Consider the following 22,611-nt stretch of genomic DNA (forward strand, 5'->3'; position numbering starts at 1 on the left):
CAACACCATGTGGCCTGGGGACAGTTATGTGCATTCCGCATGCATCTAGCACAAGCAAGAGAAAATGCTCGCTCTCACCTGCTGGCCCATCCGGAAACAGGGAAGGTAGCAGTGAAGCCAACAGTCCTCATGGTCAGGTGGAACCTCTGCCTGGCTGAGAAATCCCTAGGTGCAGCTTCCCTGCTGTGCTGCAGCCCACCAGGGGGTTCTGGAAGACTGGGATGCTTTGGGAGCTGGAGCGTGCTGAGCTAGGTGCTGGCCACCAGGACACCTCTGAGAGGGAGTATCCCACGGGAATGTTGCAAATCAAGGCAAAGGAGAGAGGCGAAAATACATGACTGGGTCATTTCCCACTTTTCCCATGGAATTTTTTTTAAATAAGAGCACTTTTCTAAGGAACACCAATATTCATTCACGCACAAACACACCGGAGAGGAAGTCCAGGAAGGATGTAGAAAATAATTATGGAATGTTGCCTCCAGCAGGAATAAGACAGGATATGGCAAATCCATTAGACCTTGCTAGATTTGAAAAAGCCAGACTGCTTTGGCAAAGAGGTGCTATCCCAGCATCAATTGGTATTGCATAATAATCCAGTAAATCTTTTCTCAAAGTGCCTCTCCCTCCAGCAAGCTCCCCAGACGCTGCGGCCCACAGTATCATACCTTGGTTTTCTGTCGAGTTCCAAGAACCATGACAAAAGCAGGCGGGGGAAAATATGCGTTTCACTTAACTCTGGAAAGAGGGAGAGGATGATCGCGAAACTCTGGCAAGGGTTAAAAAAAAAATTAAACCAGTATTTACCTGCCAAGTTGACTAAGCTTATTCTGATTGAATACAAAGCATATAAAAAGCTGAATGAAATTACACTGAGATTAACTGGTTTGTTTCAGCCAAGAAAAAAGGGCATGGAAGTCAGCCACATCACACCAATTGAGCTATTTAAAAAAAAATCAGGAGACCATCTTTCTCTTCCACAGGAAAAGAATTATTTTATTAAGTATTTTAAAACAACGACTTAACATTTACTCATAGATAAAAATATTTACAATTTTACACTTTCAGGAAGGCTCCAAAATATAAACACTGTACCTCTCCCTAGAGAAAAAAAGTTATTCTTCTCTTCAAAAACAGAAATACATTCATTTTTTCTCACTGTGTGGATCAAGTAATTATACAAATAAACATCTGAAACATTTTCCTTTTTAATATATTTATATAATATATATTTATAACAGCTTTACAAATAAAGGCAACGACTTTATACCGAAATAAAAACAGGAAAAGAAAAAAACACGATCAGCGATCAGGCATATAGTGCATTTTGAAAAGCTGCTGCCGGGCTAGCTGGACACGTGGGGAACACAAGTACTCCGGACCAAAAATAAAACTTCTTTGAAGGAGACAGAATCCTTTTTAGCAATAAGGACACTCCATATGCCGTTGGGCAAGAGGAATGAGCCTACAGAAACGATCTGGTGGTGCCAAGGCTTGGTTAGGCCTTTGAGAAGCTAAGCTTGGTTAAAAGGAGTTTTAGGGTAGAATTGAAAAGTGAGTCTAGTAGTTTCTCAGCTTTGTGCACTCTGGGGTGCTTGCTTGGTGTGTCTGCATCTCTCAGACCTTGATTTGGTTCCCTGAACAGCAAGTACTGATGGTTAGACCTAGAAACAGGTGCCAGAGGCCCAGGGAACTCCTCCCTCCCGGGCAGCTCAGCTTGTACAAGGGGGCCATTTTCAGTTCCTTAGTAAGCTAATCACTACGAAAGCCTGAGTAGGGAGCTCCTTCTCCGTATTCGTCCCAGGCAGGGGTGGGGAGCAGATCTGCGGAACCCCCCCCCCAAACCACTGCCGTGCTACCAGTGCCTGCTACCTCACCGCGTTAGCTGAAAGCTCAGTCTGACTGCTCTCTCCCGGTCATCCGGTGAGTCACGTCGACAAGAAAGGGAAAAGGGTGGGGTCCTAACAGCTGGTTGGGAGCTGTGCTCTGGAAAGCCCTCTTTTGAAAGTACCTTTTGCTCAAAGCCACAGACCCAGCTCCCAAACTGAACAGTGACTCACAGACCAAGACTTTGAAGCTTTTGAAAACCCAGCTGATGTGTATCAAAGGGGGCTATTCTCTGGGTGGAGAAAAGCCCAAAAGTCTGCTACAGTCCCCCGCTCCAAGTCTCCTGATGTCAAGCAATCCTTCGTGACTTCCCTATGCCAAAAGGAGCTTTAATGTCCTATACCAACACGCAGACACACATGTGCACGTGCGCACGCGCGCGCGCACACACACACTCACACACACACACACACCCTGAATCTTCTCTCCATGCCTCAGATTATCTCAGTATACACAATGGAACAATCTTGCAGCATTCACAAAAACTTTTTTGTTGTTTTTTAGGAAGTAGTGAGGAAGGAAAGCAAAGCAGCTGGATCCCCTAGAGAGTTCAGTCTTTGGTTTCTAAGTTTAAAGGGGGGATCTGCTTCAGAGCTTGGAGCAAGACAGAAGAGTCAACGGACGGATGAGCTGGCAAGGGAGAAGGGAGTCTCTGGGGCATGAGCAAGGGAGCCGAGAGCTTGTCTGGGTTCATGAAGCTAGAGAGGGCTGCGGCAGAGGCGTTGAGGCCTGGGTATAGCACTGGCATCGAGGTGGGATACCAGCACTTCTCCAGCATGGGCAGGTAGGCAGTCGCTGAAGGTGGGATCAGGTAGAAGGGCAGGCAGAAAGGAGGCTGGTGTGGGTGTGGGCCCAGGAACGGGGAGCTGATCAGGTCACTGCTAGTGAAATGGCCTTCATCATCTGAAAGCTGCATCCGGTTCTTTTTTGTGGGGGGTTCTTCGGATTCTTGCTTAATTGCGCCGACCCTTTCTCCCATGGTGAACCTGCGTCCGTGGTCACTTTTGAAGCACGGCTGCTCACTGCGCAAGTCGCCCTTCTCAGATTCTCCTCCATAGCCACTGTCTGTGTCCGTGTCACTGCCGCTCTGCTCCCCACTCGAGTGAGCAAAAGTCCGCTGGATGACTGGCACACAGTTTTTCCCAGGACCTTCCGAGCCTTTGGCCAGAGAGCTGGGTTTCTCCTTGAAGTCCATCACTTTGGGAGCTGGGTCTGATGGCTTCCTGGAGGTACCACCCTGAAGCAGCTCCGAGACCACGCGGTGGAGGTGGGTGACAAGCTGCGAAGACTTCAGGTCCCGAGTGTTCTCATGCTTGGCCAGGTACTGAAGCACCTCCCGGGCACATGTCTGGAAGCCTGAGCAGAACATCTCTTGACCTGTTTCCACATTTCTCCCTGACAGCTCACCTGGGGAAACAGATCCGAAGGAAGACATTTCAGAAGACCCTGTAGTACACCTGGATATCTATGCCCCAAACACTAGGGAGTTTTCGTTTTTGTTAAAAAAAAAAAAAAATTGCATTACTGATTTGTGTTCCTAACTCCAACAATAATATGCTCAGAGAAGAATTACACTGGAAAGTATAAAGGATTAAAATAATCCATATGCTAACACTCAGATAAAATATGATTTTTTAGTGGCTGCATAATAGTCCATCATGGAAATGGACCGTAATTAACAGAGATGGGCTGTTTTCCCTGTTTTGGAATATAGAGGTTGTTCGTGAGTTTTCTACGTAAGCGAGGCAGCAGAGAACCTTCTGATATAAACCTAAGAGTCAATGCATGTAATATTGCACCATGGCAAAATGGGCAGAGGCCGGATAGTCATAAAATGAGAAGAATGAAGGAACAATATCACCTAAAGTAAACTTATTTTCAATGACTTGTAAAAGTTGCAGTCATGCTGTGATCTTTAATTAGGATCTCTATTTCTACGTTTTTTTCCACATATTCTATCCATGATCCTCAAGACATTAGGTATGACCGTCTTCCTATTTTTAATGAGGAAACTAGCAGAAGCATTTGCTGGGATTTTGCAATTTTCATATGAGACTTTGAGAGGAAGACAGAGAAGAATGAAATGAGGGAGTGGGTAGAATAATTCCCCCCAGTCTGTACAGTATTATTTGGAAAGAGTGAGACTAGAGGTTAGAAGGTGACTCTGATTCTCTGGAAGTCAGTAGAAACAAATGATGAAACTTCAGTGGTTTCGCTAGATTGTGCAATTCACCAAGATACCTAGTGGCTATTCAGGGAACCACATGAAATGCAGGAAAAACTCCTGCTGTATCCTGCCAGCATCACACCACACACCAAGTAACAAGGAAGCAAAGACACAGGAAAACACTGGGGCATACCCACAATCTCTTCTCCAATGACAGAGGGCTAAGGAGACCAACTGTAAAACACCCACAATGCAAATTATAGGTGCCTTGGCATTTTAAAAGGGAGTAGGGAAATCTCCCGGAACCCAGAGACTCTCAAGCCAAAATGCCACAGGAATATCTTATCATTTTACTAATACGTATTCATGCCAGGTGGCACACAGCATTTCAAATGAAAAGTCTGACCTTTTAGGAAAGATAAAACTGCATCTCCCCCAATGAACGTGCATAAGCAATTTGTTGCAGTCATGTTTCTTACATCAGATGTTGAGACCACAGGCTTTCTATTTGTGCTCACTCATAAAGAGGATAGCCAGAATCAGCACTCACCAGCTTGTAAGCCGCTCTGCAGGGCAATGATTTTCTGCTGCTGCTGATCAATTAGGTTTGTTAGTGCTTTCACATGCTTCAAGGTAAGTTCAAGAACCACTGCTTTTTCCAAGTGACCCAAAGTCTGGAAGGAATAGAGCCTTAGTCAGCTGTGAGGTCAGGGAAGTCCCACCTTTGGGACATTTATTAGCAATGAGAAATGTCTCTAATAGAGAAAAAAAAAAAAAAAGTGGAATAGTCTTTCCCGGTTGGCCGTTTTAAGTCTGTAGTGCATGCTTTTAAAAAGACAGATAAACACACTCAAGTCTTTAATTAAAGAATTTAAAAAACGGTGTCAGCTATCTTTGGAGGCATTTTGGTGGCTGCAACTACCTCAGGAAAATGCTTTGACAGATAAATTTCTCCAGCAGCCTCTGCTGACCTTAACTCGGGGGAATCCAGAGATAACATTTCCCCGCAGTGGTGTCAACTCAGAGAGAGACCTCTATTATGTCTGGCAGCCAAGAGGCTTCCCCTACTTCTTTCCTTACACCCTTTCAGAACTTCCAGCTCATCCAGGCTTTTTTGTTCCTCCCGAAATACAATTTTTTTTTTTTTTCCATTTCCCCAACCAAAGGCTGCCAAGTAGCTGAGGGCTACTGTCAAGAAAGGACAGGCAGTAAAAAAGGACACGCCAAAGCAAGTCCCCTTATTTAACAACAAGCAAAAAGGTGGAGGGAGTGGTGGAGGAGAAGGGGTAAATAAAACGTGCGTTTTGCTTGGCGTAGTCCTTTAACTGAGAAAAACTAGGGAATCCTGAAAATCACCAGAAGTTAAACTCTTGAAAAGGAAGGCCAGCTGGTGTTGGAGCCAACTTGGAGAGGTCCAAGCGGTTCTCGCCTCATTTGCATGAATCGACCAGAAAACGCCAGGACTGGGGAGGAGGACCCTACCAGAGAGCCACCCGCTAGCTCCGATCCGCCCGTCTGGTCTGCAGTTCCCCGCGGAACCTGCAGGCGGCGAGTGACCCCCGCCCGCCCTCTGGGCAAAGGAGCTGGGTTGGAAACGGGCCAGCTTCTCACTTACTGTAAGTTTGAGATGTTCGGGTAGGAGATCCTTCAGCTGGGCGATGCACTCGTTAATCCGGTCACGTCTCTTTTTCTCGATGAGCCGGTGCGGCAATTTGTAGGTCTCCTGCAAGACGCACGGGGAGGCGGTGGGCGCCTGGGGAAGGGGATAGGAAGACTATCCTCCTCCCAGCCCCGCAGCAAGACTCCGGGAGAGGAGCAGAGTAGCACCCAGAACCATCATCTGCCCCTTCTTTTCCAAGTCACTCAGTAGAGGTACCGAGCCCACACCCTGCATCCCCTCGCCAGTCTCAAAGCGAGAAAACTTTTCTTGGAAACTCAGCGCGCGCGAGGGGCTGAGCGCGGGGTTCCCAGGGGTGCACTTCCTTACCTTGCTATCCTCGCTCCGCTTTATTCCCCGCCTTGACTTGTACACTTGGTACATGTGGGCAAAATCCATCCTGCAGGAAGAGAGACCAGGAAGGGTCGTGACTGCGTGCGCAAGGCTGCAGGTGTCCGGTGGCGCAAGGATTCCCCCCCCCCCACGCCGCCCCCGGTGCGCCCGGAGCTGCTCCAAGTTGAGAGTGGCGCATAACATGGGGCTGGAGCTAAGGCTTGAAGGGGCCAAGGAGTGCCAACTTACCCTGGTAGGTCTCCGTGCTCCAGTCCCGGTGCCTTGGGCAGGCAGGCTGGGGGTGGTTGCGCGCTGGGGATCCGCTCCATTGCGCGGCGAGCCGGGGCCACTGCGCGCTCTTGTCTGCACTAGCGACGCGTCTCGGATGAGGACTGTCCTGGAGTGGGCTTCTGGGGTGTCTCCGCAGATGTTCCTTTGAGTCTAAGCTCTTTGAAATCCCCTGGGCTGCTGGAATCTTCGGCTTTGAGATGCAGCTTCAGTTGGGGGCGTGCATAGCCCGGTGTCCCCGCGGCCTCTGGCTCCCACTCAGCGCACAGACTGGCGGTGTGTGCTCCCTGCGCGGTCTGCGCCGTGCGAGCCAAGTGAATGAGAAGTGGAGCGGGCGGGGAGGCGGGAGGGAGCGGGGTGGGGGGAGGTTAGGGCGGAGTGGGGGGGCGGGGGGGCAAGCCGAGGAGTAATGGAGAGGCTGCGGGCTGGGTTAAATGGGAGCGAGTGGGTGGGTTGGAGCTACGTGTTCTACCCTGTGACTCCAGGCACGTCTGGCCACTGCCGGGGAGGGAAGGAGCGACCTGCCCGCCCTCCCCCGGCTTCATCACATGAGTCTCACGTGTTGGACAACGCTCCGGCGGCTGCTAGGGAGCCCCCACCCCCAGCCCCAGCCCCCAGGTGTCTGCGGCTGCGGCCGTCTTTCCCCGAAGAGGGGGTGGCAGCGCGACCTGGGTCCTGCCCAGCTGGGTGGGGGGCGCGGAAGCTGGAAGGGACCGGGGAATTGGGGGAGGGGGAGAGTTGGTAACGTGGGCGAACCTGCCCCAGGGAAATGAAGTAAGTTCCCGTCTCCTGGGAGGGAACGGGGGAGGACGGATCCGCCCGCGTCTGACTCAAGCCGGGAGAGGAATATCCCCTTGCTAGCTCCAGCCCAGCCCTCTTCCTCCTCCCCCGCCCGGCCCGCTCGGAGGAAGCGGCGCGCAGCGGAGGGAGTCGCCCGGCCCCCCAGCCTTACCCAGAGGCTGGGGTTTCTTTCTGTCCTGGCTTCCCTGCCCCCACCGCTCACCCTCCTGTCCAGGAATTGCCCGCCTTGGGGAGGGACTGAGGGGCGGGGCGGATGTCACCCCATGGGAAGCGGGCCGGCGGCCAAGGACAGGGGCAGCTGAGGCTGCCGCCGAGCACGCTGCGCGCACCTGACCGCCAAGGGTGTGAGCCGAGGGCCTCTCGCTCCCCTGTAGCTCCGCTCCCGGGCATAGGCTGCGGGCGGGCGGGCACCCGGTTGCGCAGCCCCCTGGGTGCCCCAATGTCACCCCCTTCCTCCAGGCCAGTCAAGCACAGAAAGATACCGGGCGCGGTGCCCGGCGTTCCCTCCCTCCTCTGCCCCCTCCGGAGCAGAGGCGCCCGGGTCGCCTCCCCTCCGGCTGCAGCGTTACACAACCGCGGCGGCGGCGCCTGCCCTGCAGCAGCGCAGGGCGTGACGCTTCACGTGGCCGGGGCTCAGGCCGCAGCACCGCGGACCGCGAGCCCCTCTGCGTGGACCCAGGGACTGAGACCCCGAGGACGTGGTGCGCCAGCCGGGATCCGCCCTCTCCCTGCCTGTTAGGAACTTCGGCGGCGCTGTTTGCGGTCAGCACCCTGGGCGGGAGGGATGAGAGAGACAAGAAAAAAACCGCTGGTTACAGTGAAATCTTAGCATTCATGCAGTCGACACATGTTTAATGAGCCCCTTACTCTGTGCTAGGCGCTGTGCTTATGGGTGAATCCTACATGGATCCTGCCCTTGAATTTATCCTCTAGGAAGAGGATAAATTGAGCAATGAAGGAGAAGCAGTCCTGGGAAAATTGTATCGAGGCCACTGGCTGACAGAGGAAAAAACAAACAAACAACTTGTGTTGCTTTGTGTTTTGTTTTTAATTTGATACTAACCAAGATGCCTGGGTGGAGAAGCGGGGAGAAGCCATCCCAAGCGGGGCAGAAAGACCTCCTCCAGCGGCCCAGATCTGGGCCATCTCACTTAGGCTGCCAGAGGGCCCCATCCACCTCCCCCGGAAAAGTCCGGGCTCTGACCTTCTAACTCAGCCGGGAGCAGGGAAAACAGCTGAAACTCCAATCCCGCGGTGTGAGCAGCCCTGATACAGTCAGAGGAGGGAGCCAGTGGAAACTCATGACTAAAATAAGGCCTGGCTGGGGATTTCACTGACCCCTGCGCTCTCCTGCCCTGCAAGTTCGGGGAGTTGAGAGATGACTGTAAGCCTTTCCCATTGCGCTTCGGGTCAGTCACCTAGCTGCTGAGTGACCTGGCTGTGGGAAGGACTGGAAAAAATGGGGTCACAGCTGAGACTGGGTGAAGAGTAGCCTCTTGAGTTGGGAGTCAGTCTTAACTGGCAGTGTCCTTGATGACCTAGAGAACTCGGATTCACAAGTTAACCAAACTGGGAGTATATTTTCTTCAGGTCGCCTAGGAGAGCTCCCACTTCCTGTTTATATTTCACAAGCGTCAAACTCATTAGCAAGTGTGAGAAATGCCTCTTTTCTAACTGCTAACCGGCATGACCTCACATTGGGGCTTAGAGATCCCTCCCTGCCAGAATGTACTTTTGCTGGCCAAAGGCGGGGCCCGGAGTCCGCCCTGGAAACGTGCTTTCAATCTTGGGCGACCTGCTTCATTGTGCGACTTTAGTAAGGAGGAAGACTTGTCCTGTCTGCGTCAAAACCACGGTTCCACCAGGAAATAAGCACTGGGAGAGGAAAGGTATATAGCCCCTCCGCTGTCACTCCCCACCCCATGGCAGGAGTGAGCCCAAACCTTGCAGCTTTTGGCTCATGGCTCATGACAATATCATTCTTAAACTTCTTTGCGTTTATTAACGCATTTTGCCCTTACCTGCCGTACAACTGTAAATAACAAAGTGTATGCATTTCCTACTTTTTATTTCTTCCAAATATACTCTCAAACTTCAATAATTGTCCCCATCCTACCAGAGTTCCACTGTATCAGGATTTTTAAAAAATCCATTCTCTTCATAGCTTACAGCTTTTGAAAAAAATAATAGTTTGAACAAAACGTGTATCTTTCCATCCTGGAGAATGTTACTATTTCAGTCTGTCATCTTTTGTAGTTATTAAAAACCTTTCATATGTTGATTTCTTTGCTCCTCACTACCACCTTATAGGCAGGTACTAGTATTAACTCATATTTATTGTTATTCAAGGCCAGACCCTGAAATAGGCCCTAGGGATGTATGACATATCTTTTTTGGAAAATTGAGGCTCAAAGAGGCTAAATAACCTGCCTCAGTTTATATAGTCTGGGATTCAACCTGAGAAAAGCCCCCAGGTTGGTTGTACTCCAAAGCTTGTGCTCTTAATCACTGTGCTTACAGTTGCCTGGTAGGGTTGCATGGGTTGTGCACTGCTCAACTCCAGGGGGAGCTATTCACGTTGCAGTCTGTGTGAGGGCACCCTCTGGAGTTGCGCAATGTGGCACTGCGCAGATGCACTGGGTAATCCTGCCATTTTGAAGCCATCCCTGCTGCTTTGTCTCTTCTAAGTGGGGAGGGAACATAATTTTGTACAATAAAAAGATGAGGTCTTTCTTTTCTCTCTTTCCTATTGGGACAGCATTTTGGTGTCCTTACACTGTGCGCTGAATCAGTCTATGCTGTTACTATGGATAGTAACTCCCGGGCCCTTCCTTGCAAGAATTTAGAGCCCCAAGCTCTCCTATATATCCCCACAACTTGCTTGAATAGATATCACTTTTTACCTGCTTATGAAGCCTCAAAAATTTTTATCTCAGCTCACAGTAAGAGATACATTTTACATCATGTCTCAATACACACACGTGTCTGTTTATACACATCTTAAGTAAATTTAAGCATAGGGCAGCCAAGGCTTGGTTGGGCTATAGCAATAAGTGACCACTACCCTCTCTGTTGTACTCCTAACCATTGCTCTCTTAAAAAATAAATAAGCCACTTAGAAGTCAATCCAATGCATTTCAGGCAAACATTTCACAGAACAATACTTCCCTCATGTTATATGCATTCTGAGATATATGTATATTTAAGACGGAGTCTTGCTTTGTCACCAGACTGGAGTGTACTGGCACAATCTCGGCTCACTGCAACCTCCATCTCTGCCTCCCGGGTTCAAGTGATTCTCCTGCCTCAGCCTCCTTGGTATCTGGGACTGCAGGTGTGCTCCACCAGGCCTGGCAAATTTTTGTATTTTTAGTAGAGGTGGGGTTACACCATGTTGGCCAGGATGAGCTCAATCTCTTGACCTCATCATCTACCTGACTTAGCTTCCCAACGTGATAGGATTATAGGCATGAGCCACCATGCCTGGCTGCATTCTGATGTTTTCTAGTTTAGTCTCATCTGTTTTATTAAAAGAAAAATATTTAGGTCTTGACATACTAAGTTGATTTCACCACCCGCCAATGGATCATGACCTGAAATTTAAAAATTTGCCTTACTATAGAGATAGTGTTGTAATTTTGGCTTGGCCCCACCAGAAAGACATCAGTGGCATCTGCACACTTGAAGATCTTCCAAATCAGTTATAAAAATGTTAAATAAAACTGCTGATCCTGGTTGGATTTAATGGTGTAGAGGTTTCCATTCAGGAAAACATCCGTTAATGCCTACCTTTGTTCCCGATTTTTAACTACCCTTCTCATTTTCTGCTTTTTAAAAAAATGACAGCATTTAATTCTTTAATTAAGAGGTAAACATAAAATACAGATCTTAAATGTTTGGTGCATGATTTTTTGTAAATGTATATCTATGTAGCCAGCCTCTGCCCCATACAAGATACAGAACATTTTTGTCACCCCAGAAAGTTTCTTTATATCTTTTTCCAATCAATCCCCCAACCCACACAATTATTTTCTGATTTCTATCACTATAGGATAACTTTGTCCATTATTGACATTCAGATAAATGAGTGTACTCTTTGACGCAAAGTTTCTGTCAATATAGTTTTGAGATCCTGCCACATTGTCACATTCATTTGAATTTTGTATTTCAATTGTGCATATATAGCATAGTTTATCTAGTTCCCTGTTAATGGATATTCAGGATGCTTCCAGTGTGGGGCTGTTATGAATGAGGCTGCTATCAATATTCATGTGTAAGTCTTTTTGTGAACGTATGTTCTCATTTATGTTGCATAAATATTAGGAGTAGAATTCTTGGGTCAAAGATTAAATATATGTGAACTTTATTATAAATTGCCAAACAGATCTCCAAAGAGGTGTTACCCTTTTACAATACCACTAACAATGTATGAGAATTCCAGCTCCTCTGCATCCTCACCAACATTTAAGATAGACAGATTTTTAGATTTTAGCCATTCTAATGGGTATGAAATAATACTGTCATTTTAATTTGCATTTCCCTGATAACTAATGAAGTTGAGCACTTTTTCATGTGCTTATTGGTCATTGGTATATCTTATTTTCTGAAGTATTTGTCCACGTCTTTTGCTTAGTTTTTAGATTGGATTACTTACCTTTTTAATTGTTGTATATAGAAATACAATCCAATTTTCTATATTGACCTTGTATCCTGCAATCTTGCTGTTATATGGCTTGACTTTTAGGAGTTTTTTTAATGTATTATAATTACAAGTGCTTTGTCAAAAACATGATTTTATTAATGATGTCCTTTATGAATAGAATTTTTAGTTTTGATAGAGTCCAATTTATTGATGTTTTCTTTTATAGCTTGTATGTGGGTCTTTATCACAAAACTTTGCATGACTCAAGTCAGAAAGATATTATATTTTTCTTTAGAAACTTTACAGATAAGATTTTTCTATTTAGGTCTGTGATCTATCTCAAAATAATTTTTGTTTATGGAATGAAAGAAGGGTCAAGATTTAGTTTTATGTTTCAGCAATACTTAAAGAGACTTTCCCTTCACAATTGGATTGACTTCACCACTTTGTTGAAAATCAATCAGCCATATATGTGTGGTTCTATTTATGTACTTTCTATTTTGTTCCATTGGTCTGTTTGTCTATGTTTCGCCAATACCACACTTTCTTGATTACTGGAGCTTTACAAAAATCTTGAAATTGGACTGTGTAAATCCTCCAACTTTGTTCTTTTTAAAGATTGTTTTGGCCAGGCATGGTGGCTCACACCTGTAATGCCAGCTCTTTGGGAGGCTGAGGTGGGTAGATCACATGAGGTCAGGAGTTTGAGACCAGCCTGGCCAACATGGTGAAACCCTGTCTCTACTAAAAATACAAAAATTAGCCAGGCACGGTGGTGGGTGCCTGTAATCCCAGCTACTCGGGACACTGAGACAGGAGAATCGCTTGAACCCAGGAGGTGGAGGCTGCAGTGAGCCAAGATCGTGCCACTGCATCCAGCCTCAGTGACAGAGTGAGACCATCTAAAAAAAAAAAAAAAAAAAAAAAAGATTGTTTTGACGATTTTATGTTCTTTGCATTACCATATGCATTTTAGATTCCGCTTTTTTCTTTCTTCCAAGAAGCTTGCTAGGATTTCTATAGGAATTGCATAAAATGTATAGATGAGCTTAGGAAAAATGAACATTTAAACAATATGCCTTCTTATCTATGAATATAGTATAGGTTTCCATTTTTTTATGTCTTCATTTTTTTCAGCAATATTTGCAGTTTTCTGTGGAGATGTCTTACAGATCTTTTGTTGGATCTGTTCCTAGCTATTTCATATTTTTTGATGTGTCTGTAAATTTTAAAACATTTCCCAGAAGTTTATTGAGTTTGTGTAGAAATACAGTCAATTTCTGTATCTACAACCTTGCTAACTTCATTTATTAGTTTGAGTAGTATTTTTGGTAGTGTTCTTCACATACACAAACATGTTGCTTGTGAATAATGACAGCTTTACTTCTTTTCTGATCTTTCAAAAAATTTTTTGCCTTAATACTTTATAAGGATAATGCTGGTCTCATAAAACAAATTTGGAAGTATTACTTTTTTTCTGAAGAAGCTTGTGTAGGGTTGGTACTGTTTCTTCCTTAAATGGAGAAGCCACCTGAGCCTGAAGTTTTCTTTGGGGGAAGGTTTTTTTTCACTATGAATATAATTTTATTTACAGGTATTAGGCTATTTAGTTTTTAATTTCTTCTTTCATTAGTTTTGTTCATTTGTGCTTTTCATGAAATTTGTCTATTTCCCTTAAATTTGACAATATATGGATAGAAAGTTTGATTGATTTCAATGTTTATACAGTCAGTAGTGATAAACCCCTTTTCACTCCTTTTGAAAATTTTTGTTTATGTATTTTTCTTGGTTATCTTGCTAAGGGGCCTATCAATTTCATTAAACTTTACAAAGATCTAAATTTTAATATTATTGATTTTCTCTATTGTTTTTTCATCTTATATTTCATTAATTTTCCTTGTTATTTTTTTCCCTTTTCTATCTATTTTGGATTTAATTTGCTTGACTTTTTCTACTTTCTTGTGATGGAAGGTAATGTGATTTTAAATCTTTCTTCTTGTTACTTACTTTTAATAGGGCATTTAAAACTAAAAATTTTTCATGGTATCCAATAATGTTTGGTATGTTTATTTTCCTTATCATTTAAGTCAAATGTATTCTAATGTTTTTTGTAATTGTTCATTGATTTATAAGTCGTTTAGATGAGTGCTGCTTAATTTCCCAATATTTATGAATTTTCCATGTAACTTTTTGTTTTTCTTTTAAAATAATTATAGGCTGGGTACTGTGGCTCATGTCTGCAATCCCAGCAGTTTGGGAGGCCACGGTGGATGGATCACTTGAGCTCAGGGGCTTGAGAACAGCCTAGGCAAAATGGCGAAACCCTGTTTCTAAAAAAATTTTAAAAATTAGCCAGGTGTGGTGGCATGCACTTATAGTCCCAGCTACTCAGGAGGCTGAAGTGAGAAGATCACTTGAGCCCAGGAGGCAGAAATTGCAGTGAGCTGAGATCATGCCACTACACTCCAACCTGGGTGACAGAGCTGGACCCTGTCTCAAATAATAATAATAATATCACAAGAAATTACAAACATCATGCAGAGAATCTCTAGGTACCTTCACTCAGTTTCCCCCAATGTTGTAGAGGCCAGGCATGGTGGCTTATGCCTATAATCTCAGCACTTTGGGAGGTCAAGGCAGGAGGCTCACTTGAGGCCAGGAGTTTGACACTCACCTGGGCAACATACAGACCCTGTCTCTATATTTAAAAATTAAAAATAAATCCTAAAAACTTTTAAGAATGTTATGTAAATAGAATCACATAGTATATAACCTTCAAGATGAACTTTGTTTCACTCAGTCTAATTCTCTTGAGATTTATCCAAATGGTTTTATATATCAATAGTAAGTTTCTCTTTTATCATTGAGTAGTATTCCATGATATGGATATACCATAATTTGTTTACTTACTCACCCACTGAAAGACGTTTGAATTGTTCTGATTTTGGGCTACTACAAACAAGCCTGCTATGAAAATTACATTTTTGTGTGCATATAAGTTTTCTTTTCTCTGAGATAAATGCCCAGGGTGCGATTTCTAGGTCATTTTATAATGTAGGTTTTAAGAGACTGATAAACTATTTGCCAGCATAGCTCTACCGTTTCATATTCCCAGTTGCAATGCATGAGAGATCTAGTTTCTCTCCATTCCTACCAGCATTTTGTATTGTCATTATTTTTAATTTTTGATGTTTTAATAGGTGTGTAGTGCCAGGTATCTTTTAATTACTGATTTCTAATTTGTTACTATTTGGTCAGAAACTACAATTTATTAGATTCTAATTTTTTGTTTTTGTTGTTCAGACAGGGTCTCACTTGTTGCCCAGGTTGAGTGTGGTGGTACATTCATGGCCTCAGACTTCCAAGTGGCTGGGACTACAGGCATGTGCTACTGTGCCCAGCTAATTTTGTTGTTTTTTGTTGTTTTTTGGGATCTCATTATATTCCTCAGGCTGGTCTTGAACTCCTGGACTCAGGCAATCCTCCTGCTTCAGCCTCCCAAAGTGCTGGGATTATAGATGTGAGCTACCACGCCCAGTCAGATTTTAATTTTTAACAGTTATTAAAACATCTTTCATTGCCCAGCATATAGTCCATCTTAATGAATGTTTTATGTGGGTTCAAATACAAACAAATGTGTATTCTACATTTATTTAGTATAATATTTTATAAAATCAGTTGAGTCAAGTTGGTTGACAGTGTTGCTCAAATATATATCTCTATTGATCTTTTATCTATTTGTCCTACCAATTACTGAGATAAGAGTGTTAAAATCAAATCACTCCAACTATGATTGTAGGTTTGTCCTTTTTTTTTTTGAGACAGGATCTCATTCTGTCACCTAGCCTGGGGCACAATGGTGCAATTATAGCTCATTCTAACATCAAACTCCTAGGCTCAAGCAATCCTGCCACCTCAGTCTTCCAGGTAGTTGGAACTACAGGCACGTACCACCATTCACAGTTAACGTCTTTTTATGTTTTGTAGAGACAGAGTCTCACTGTATTGCTCAGGCTGGTCTTGAACTCCTAGCGTCAAGTAGGATTCTCCCACCTCAGCATCCCAAAGTACTGGGATTACAGTGTGAGCCACCACACCCAGCCAGTTTGTCCATTTCTGTCAAATTTTGCTTTTGCATTTTGGAACTCTATTCTTAATTGCATACACATGACTGATGGATCCTCTTGATGAATTTTTCTTTTATCATTAATATTTTTCCTCTATATCTCTAGTGATATAATTATTTTGAAGTCTGTCTTAATATAACTACACCTGTTTTTTTATACTTAATGTTTGTGCGGTATATTTTATCTACCCTTGTGCTCTCAGACTATGTCTTTTTATATTGTATTTATTTTATTTTGTTTTTTAGAGACAGGGTCTCACTCTGTTGCCCAAGCTGGAGTGCAGTGGTGAGATCACAGCTCACTGTAACTTTGAACTCCTGGCCTCAAGCAATCCTCCTGCCTCAGCCTCACAAATAGTGGGACTTCAGGCAGGTCTCATCACTTCTGTCTAATTTTTAATTTTTTTGTAGAAATGGGGGTCTTGCTATGTTGCCTAGGCTGGTCTCAAACTCCTGGCCTCAAGCAATTCTCCTGCCTTGACCTCAAAGTGCTGAGATTACAGGCATGAGCCACTGTACCTGGCCTTAAACTATGTCCGTATAATTTTGTACTTGTCAGTAGCATATTGTTGGATCTTGCTTTTATATCAATCTGACAATCTCTGCCTTTTAATTGAAGTGTTTACTATGTTTATATTTGATATAATTACTAATCTGATGGGAGTTAATTCTCCCATCTTGGTATCTATTTTCTACTTATCCCTTTTATTCTTTGTTTCTGTTTCTGTTTTCTTGCCTCATTTTTGGTATACTGCATTCTTTTTAATTAATTATTATTATTATTTTTTAAAAATGGGGTTGAGCTATGTCGCCCAGGCTGATGCTGAACTCCTGGCCTCAAGTGGTACTCCCACCTCAGCTTCCCAAAGTCTTGGGATTACAGGCGTGAGCCACTGTACCCAGGCCATATTGCTTTTTTTTTTTTTTTTCTTTTCTTGAGACAGTGTCTCGCTGTTGCCTAGGCTGGAGTGCAGTGGCACAGTCTCTGCTCACTGCAACCTCCACCTCCCGGTTTCAAGCAATTCACATGCCTCAGCCTCCCCAGTAGCTGGGATTACAGGTATGCGCCACCACACCCAGCTAATTTTTCTTATTTGTATTAGAGATGGGGTTTCACTGTGTTGGCCAGGCTGGTCTCGAACTCCTGGCCTCAAGTGATCTGCCCACCTCAGCCTTCCAAAGTGCTGGGATTGCAAGCATGAGCCACATCTGGCCCCATATTGCATTTTTTAATCATTCCATTTTATCTCTTGTTTTAGCTATGTTTCTTCATGGTTTCTGAGTGGTTGTTCTAGAACAGTGGTTCTTTTTTTTGTTTTGTTTTGTTTTTAAGAGCAGTGGTTCTTAAACTTTATGTACATTAGAAACACCTAGTGCTTTTATTAAAACATAGATTTCTGGGCCATACTCAGCTCCTTATTTAGTAGGTCCATGATACTGCTCAAAAATATGCATTTCTAGTAAGTTCTCAGATGATGCTGGTGATATATATCTGGTAATTACACTTTGAGAACCACTGCTCTAGAAATTATTCTCTGTATTTACTGTCAAACAGGATACTAAAAAAATATTATTATACAACTTCACAGATAGTGCAAGAACTTTACAACAGTATAATTCTATTTCTTCCCCTACCAACCCATTATGCTCTTATTATCTGACATTTTACTCCATTCTCAAATATGTAATAAACCTCACAATATGTTGGGGTTTTTTTTTTTGCTTTAAATAGTCAATTATCTTTTCAAATATTATATTCACACACATAGATAAATAGACATAGAGATGTAAAAATATTTCTTTGTAAAAGGCCTTTAACATTTATCTTTTTTTTTTTTTTTTTTTTTTTAGATGAAGTTTTTTTTTTGTTGCCCAGGCTGGAGTGCAGTGGTATAATCACAGCTCACCACAACCTCTACTTCCCAGGTTGAAGCAAGTCTCCTGCCTCAGCTTCCCAAGTGGCTGGGATTGCAGGCATGCGCCACCACACCTGGCTAATTTTTGTATTTTTAGTAGAGACAGGGTTTCTCCATGTTGGCCAGGCTGGTCTCAAACTCCTGACCTCAGGTCAACTACCCACCTCAGCCTCCTAAAGTGCTGGTGTTACAGGTGTGAGCCACTGAGCCCAGCCTGGTGTTTTTTTTTTTTTCTTTTTTCAGATGGAGTCTCTGTCTGTCACCCAGGCTGGAGTGCAGTGGCATGATCTCAGCTCACTGCAAACTCCGCCTCCTGGGTTCAAGTGACTCTCCTGCCTTAGCTGCCTGAGTAGCTGGGATTACAGGCACACACCACCATGCCCAGCTAATTTTTATATTTTTAGTAGAGATGGGGTTTCACCATGTTGGCCAGACTGGTCTTGAACTCATGACCTCAAGTGATCTGCCCACCTTGGCCTCCCAAAATGTTGGGATTACAGGCGTGAGCCACCACGCCTAGCTCTGTCCATTTTTTAAAGCCCTTTCTGGGAGTCTTAAATTCTTCCTACAGATCTGGGTTTCCTTCTGCTATTTTTTCTGTTCAGTCTGAAAAACTTATGTCAGCTTTTCCTGTAGCATGGGTCCACTGGAGATGAATTTTCCCAATTTTTACCTGTCTGAAAATGACTTTATTTCATCTTCATTTTTAAATATGTATATTTAAAATGAAGGGTATAGAATTCTAGTTTGACAGTGTTTTTCTTTCAGCCCTTTAAAGATGTTCTATTGTCTTTGGTCTTCATTGATCCCAGTGAAAAGTCATCTGTTATTTGTATCATTGTTCCCTTGTATTTATGTCTTTTTTCCCCTTTGATTGCTTTCCAGATTTACCACTTATCCCTGCTTTTCAGCAGTTTGGCTATGATTTGTTTAGGTGCTGCTTTTTCCATATTTATTCTTCTTGTGGGCGTGTTAAGGTTCTTGGTTTTCCTCCCACCCCCAACCCTCCCCTGACACACAACATGGATGTAGGACTTCTTGGTTCTATGAGTTGATATCTTTAATCAATTTTGGTAACTCTTGACCAATAAAGCTTTAATGATTTCTTCTGCCATGCTGTCCCTGTTCTCTTATTTTTGGGATTCCATTTGCACATATGTTGGGTTGTTTGAAATTAACCCAAATACTGTCAGATGCTCAGTTTCCTCTGCTGTTGAGTCTGCTACTAAGCTGCTACTAATGAATTTATTTTTGATATTGTGTTTTTCATTTTTAGCATTTCCATATGGTTCTTTTTTTCTAGTTTCCACCACTTTTTTGAAATTCCCCATCTCTTCATGAATGTTGTCCTCTTTTCCATGAGGTCTTTTAACATTTTTATATTATAGACATTTTTTATTTTAATATCTCAGTCTGATAATTTAAACTTTTAAGCTAGCCCTGGATCTGATTCTATTGATTCTTTTCTATCTTAACCATGAGACATATTTTCTTGCTTTTTCACAGATCTTGAAATGTTTTATTGCATACTGAATTCTTTGCATGAAAGAAAAATAGAATGAATACAAAATAAATCATATTTACCTTCAAAAAAAGAAAAGAGCCAGCCCCTTCTGCAAGGAGCTGAGTCTGTGTGATCCGTAATTGATCTGGGTCTGGGCATTGTTGTAGCTTTAGTTTAATTCAGTTCGCAATTGTTCTCAACGTTTTGAGGGTAGGATTAGGACTTTATCTTCAGCAGAGCTGATGAGATTCTTGAGATAGGCCTGTATTTCAAAAGTGAGCTGACAGACTTCAGAACTGTGGGAGATCACAGCCTGCTTTACAGCCCAGCTGATGGCTCTTTGATTTCTCCTTGCCCTTTGCCCCCCCTGCTTTCTGTATCTCTGAAGAACTCTTTCAGCCCTTTTGCTCCTCACTGGCCCCAGCAACTTCCTAGACTCTATGAAGACCCAAAATGTCCATAGGAGTTTCCCCTAGCCCTTCTTTTCTGCCCCCCGCTTTGGCGAACTATTCCCAGCATGATGTGAGGACTCCCAGGAAAGAGGAGGCAGGCAGGTGCAGACGCCCTCTGTGGCTGGGGCTCCTCCGCCCACAGGCAGCCATTCCAAGCTTGTTAAAATTGCAGCTGACTTCTCATCCCTGCTGTTCACAGACTTCCTTCTGCCATTCCCCTAGAGGTGACAATGACCATGAGTCCCTCCTCTCCTATACAGAGCTTGTCATTTTCTCGAGTTTGGTTCATTTTTGTTTCTTTGTCCCCTCAGTTCTCTGATAGGTTTTAAAAATCAATGATTATTTTGAGCTTACCTGTTGTGTTTTGGTTGTTAGGGTGAGAATAGTCTCATGTAACTCTATACATCTTGTAGAAATCCCCCAGATAACTGCCTCTTACTAGCAAAGAAAAGGTATGCAGGAATTAGAGGAAGCAATTAGTCACATAGGAATTGAAAATTTTAAAGCTGAAACTGGTGGCGAGATTTAAAAAAATAGAGGATAGCAAAGGTTTACGTCATAGTCTATCAAACAAGTGCTGAAGTGCTAATCACACACACACACACACACACACACACACACACACACACACTTGCCCAAAGACTAAGGCAAAGAAGAGATGATCTGTGCACCTTGCAAGTAACATTTATTTTCTGAGATTGGATAGAATGCATAGTGCACTAAAATGTGTTGTCTTTTATTTGGGTGATTGACCACTTCCTACTCTGTCTCTTAGGGTAGCGAGTCTCACCTTTTATTCTGCATCTGAATCATCACCTGGGCATCTTGTTAAAAGTCACATTCTCTCTCAGTAGACCTGGGGTGGGCTTGAGATTCTATATACATTTCTAACAATTAAATAATGCTAATTGTATATGACCAACAAGGTCCTAGAGTATGTACACCTTTATTTTTAGGTAAGTCATAGCAATGGAACTTAATCATTTGTGCTAAGGTGAGTTTACAGTATAAAGGAAACAGAAAAGATTTAAACTGAATTAAGTAAATAAAATCAGCAATCCAAAACTCTCAAGAAGTAGCTAGAATGTGGCTTATAGTCATGCAAGGTGCAGAGAAAAGTGACATTTCAGTGTTGAGGAAATCTAGTGAGAGGCAGACCTATAATTCGTCAAACTGGCTTCTCTGGGGGTGGTTTAAGTTTTTCTTGAAGCAGGTAACTGCCATTCTGGGAGCTGGGGCTGGAGCTGGCATTCACTGCCATTCAGAACCAGGCCTTTGACAGCTCTGCTCTCTCACATCCGCCTGAGGGCATCAAGCACCAGTTCAGTAGGGAAGGAAGGTTGGGGAATGGCTGTGGGGAGAGAGGTTGGGTAACGTTAGCGAGATGCCAAAAATCTGGCTATTCAAGACAGTGTTCACAGCACCGACAATTGCAGAAAACATTCATTGAAGGGTTATAAATTAGCAGCTGAATCCCACTATCCTCTTTTTCAACTGCCAAATATGTTTGTTATTCACCGAAGAGACTTAGTGGTTAGAATTTTGTAATTGTGATATTAGCTATTGGTCCCACATTCATCACAGAACTAATTAATACGTCCGTAGAAAATAAATCCCCCATCATTTTCTGGGCTTAGCTAGGCAGTACAAATTTCAAACAGAGGTGACTAGGGCACAGGTCACCTTGTTAGAAAAAAGGCAGGGAAAAATCTGGGAAATGATTACAAATCCACTAAAGGTAAAGATTTAATTTAATAAAATTTTATCACTCAAAGAAACACAGAGGGAAGTAGTCTAAAGTTTTGGTGATGTTTAATTAAAGAAAATTTTAAAGATTGAATTCATTTATTTAATCAAAAACATTTACTGAGGGTTTTCTATCTACCAAACATGCTATATGAACAAAATTTTCATGATTGTACTCTCATGGATCTTGCAATATTATTACTTTGAAGCATGTGTGTAACTTGAACTAGTCTAGCTGATTATTGTATGCTATTCCCATAGGGCAACCATTTATTGAATAGACAGGAATTCTTCAAAGTTGTCGTGTTCTCTGCATACAAACAACGACATTTTAACTGGAAAATAATGTGTTCTTTTAAGTACTTACACCAAATTTTACTTAGCATACCTGAGTATATCAGTCGTCATTGGCACTATTAGTTTTCTTATTTTCTCTCTCTCTCTCTTTTTTTTTTTGAAACAGAGTCTCACTCTGTTGCCCGAGCTGGAGTGCAGTGGTGCGATCTTGGCTCACGGCAACCTCTGCCTCCTGGGTTTAAGCAATTCTTATGCCTCAGTCTCCTGAGTAGCTGAGATTACAGGTGCGTGCCACCCCACCCAGCTAATTTTTATATTTTTAGTAGAGACAAGATTTCATCATGTTGGCCAGGCTGGTCTCAAACTCTTGACCTCAAGTGATCATCCCACCTCGACCTCCTAAAGTGCTGGGATTACAGGCATGAACCACTGTGCCCAGCCACTATTAGTTTTCTTGAGCACAGCATCCCTTTCTTACTTAAAGGCTCAGTTTGTTCAGCTGTAAAATGGACTAACAATGGTATCTACTCCCTAGCATCATTGTGAAGATGAGATTAAATTATCTGTTTAAAATACTTATAACAGTACCTAGCATATGGTGATGCCTTAATTAAGGTTTGTTAATATTTATTTTTATTAGTAGAATGTCAGTAATTGCTTAGCATACCTAAGTATACAGTCACATAGATGTAATTTCCACATCAGTAGCACAACCAGAATTTTCTCTGTAGAATGTGCTAAAGGTGAACTAAGTTTCTAAGACTGAAAGGTTCTTGTTGATTGCTTTTTGCGACCAGC

General features: G+C 43.3%; 1 protein-coding gene across 1 annotated transcript; it reads right to left on the minus strand.

The window, feature by feature from the left end:
• Positions 1-966: 966 nt before the first annotated feature.
• Positions 967-6,684, minus strand: BHLHE40 (basic helix-loop-helix family member e40). The gene is made up of 5 exons (XM_017512630.2): positions 6,291-6,684; positions 6,039-6,108; positions 5,667-5,774; positions 4,602-4,725; positions 967-3,291 (listed from the first exon to the last, which is right to left on the minus strand). Exons 1-5 carry the CDS (start codon positions 6,368-6,370, stop codon positions 2,435-2,437), a joined length of 1,239 nt encoding a protein of 412 aa, XP_017368119.1. The 5' UTR covers positions 6,371-6,684; the 3' UTR covers positions 967-2,434.
• Between the last annotated feature and the right edge of the window lie 15,927 nt (positions 6,685-22,611).

Source organism: Cebus imitator, unplaced genomic scaffold, assembly GCF_001604975.1.
Source record: "Cebus imitator isolate Cc_AM_T3 unplaced genomic scaffold, Cebus_imitator-1.0 Scaffold474, whole genome shotgun sequence".
NCBI lineage: Eukaryota > Metazoa > Chordata > Mammalia > Primates > Cebidae > Cebus > Cebus imitator.

Coding starts and splice junctions, on each gene's coding strand:
- BHLHE40 (XM_017512630.2), bottom strand. CDS start 6,370: ATGGAGCGGATCCCCAGCGCGCAACCACCCCCAGCCTGCCTGCCCAAG. Junction 4,726..5,666: donor CCGAACATCTCAAACTTACA/GTAAGTGAGAAG, acceptor TATTCCTTCCAG/ACTTTGGGTCACTTGGAAAA. Junction 3,292..4,601: donor GCAGAGCGGCTTACAAGCTG/GTGAGTGCTGAT, acceptor CTGTTTCCCCAG/GTGAGCTGTCAGGGAGAAAT.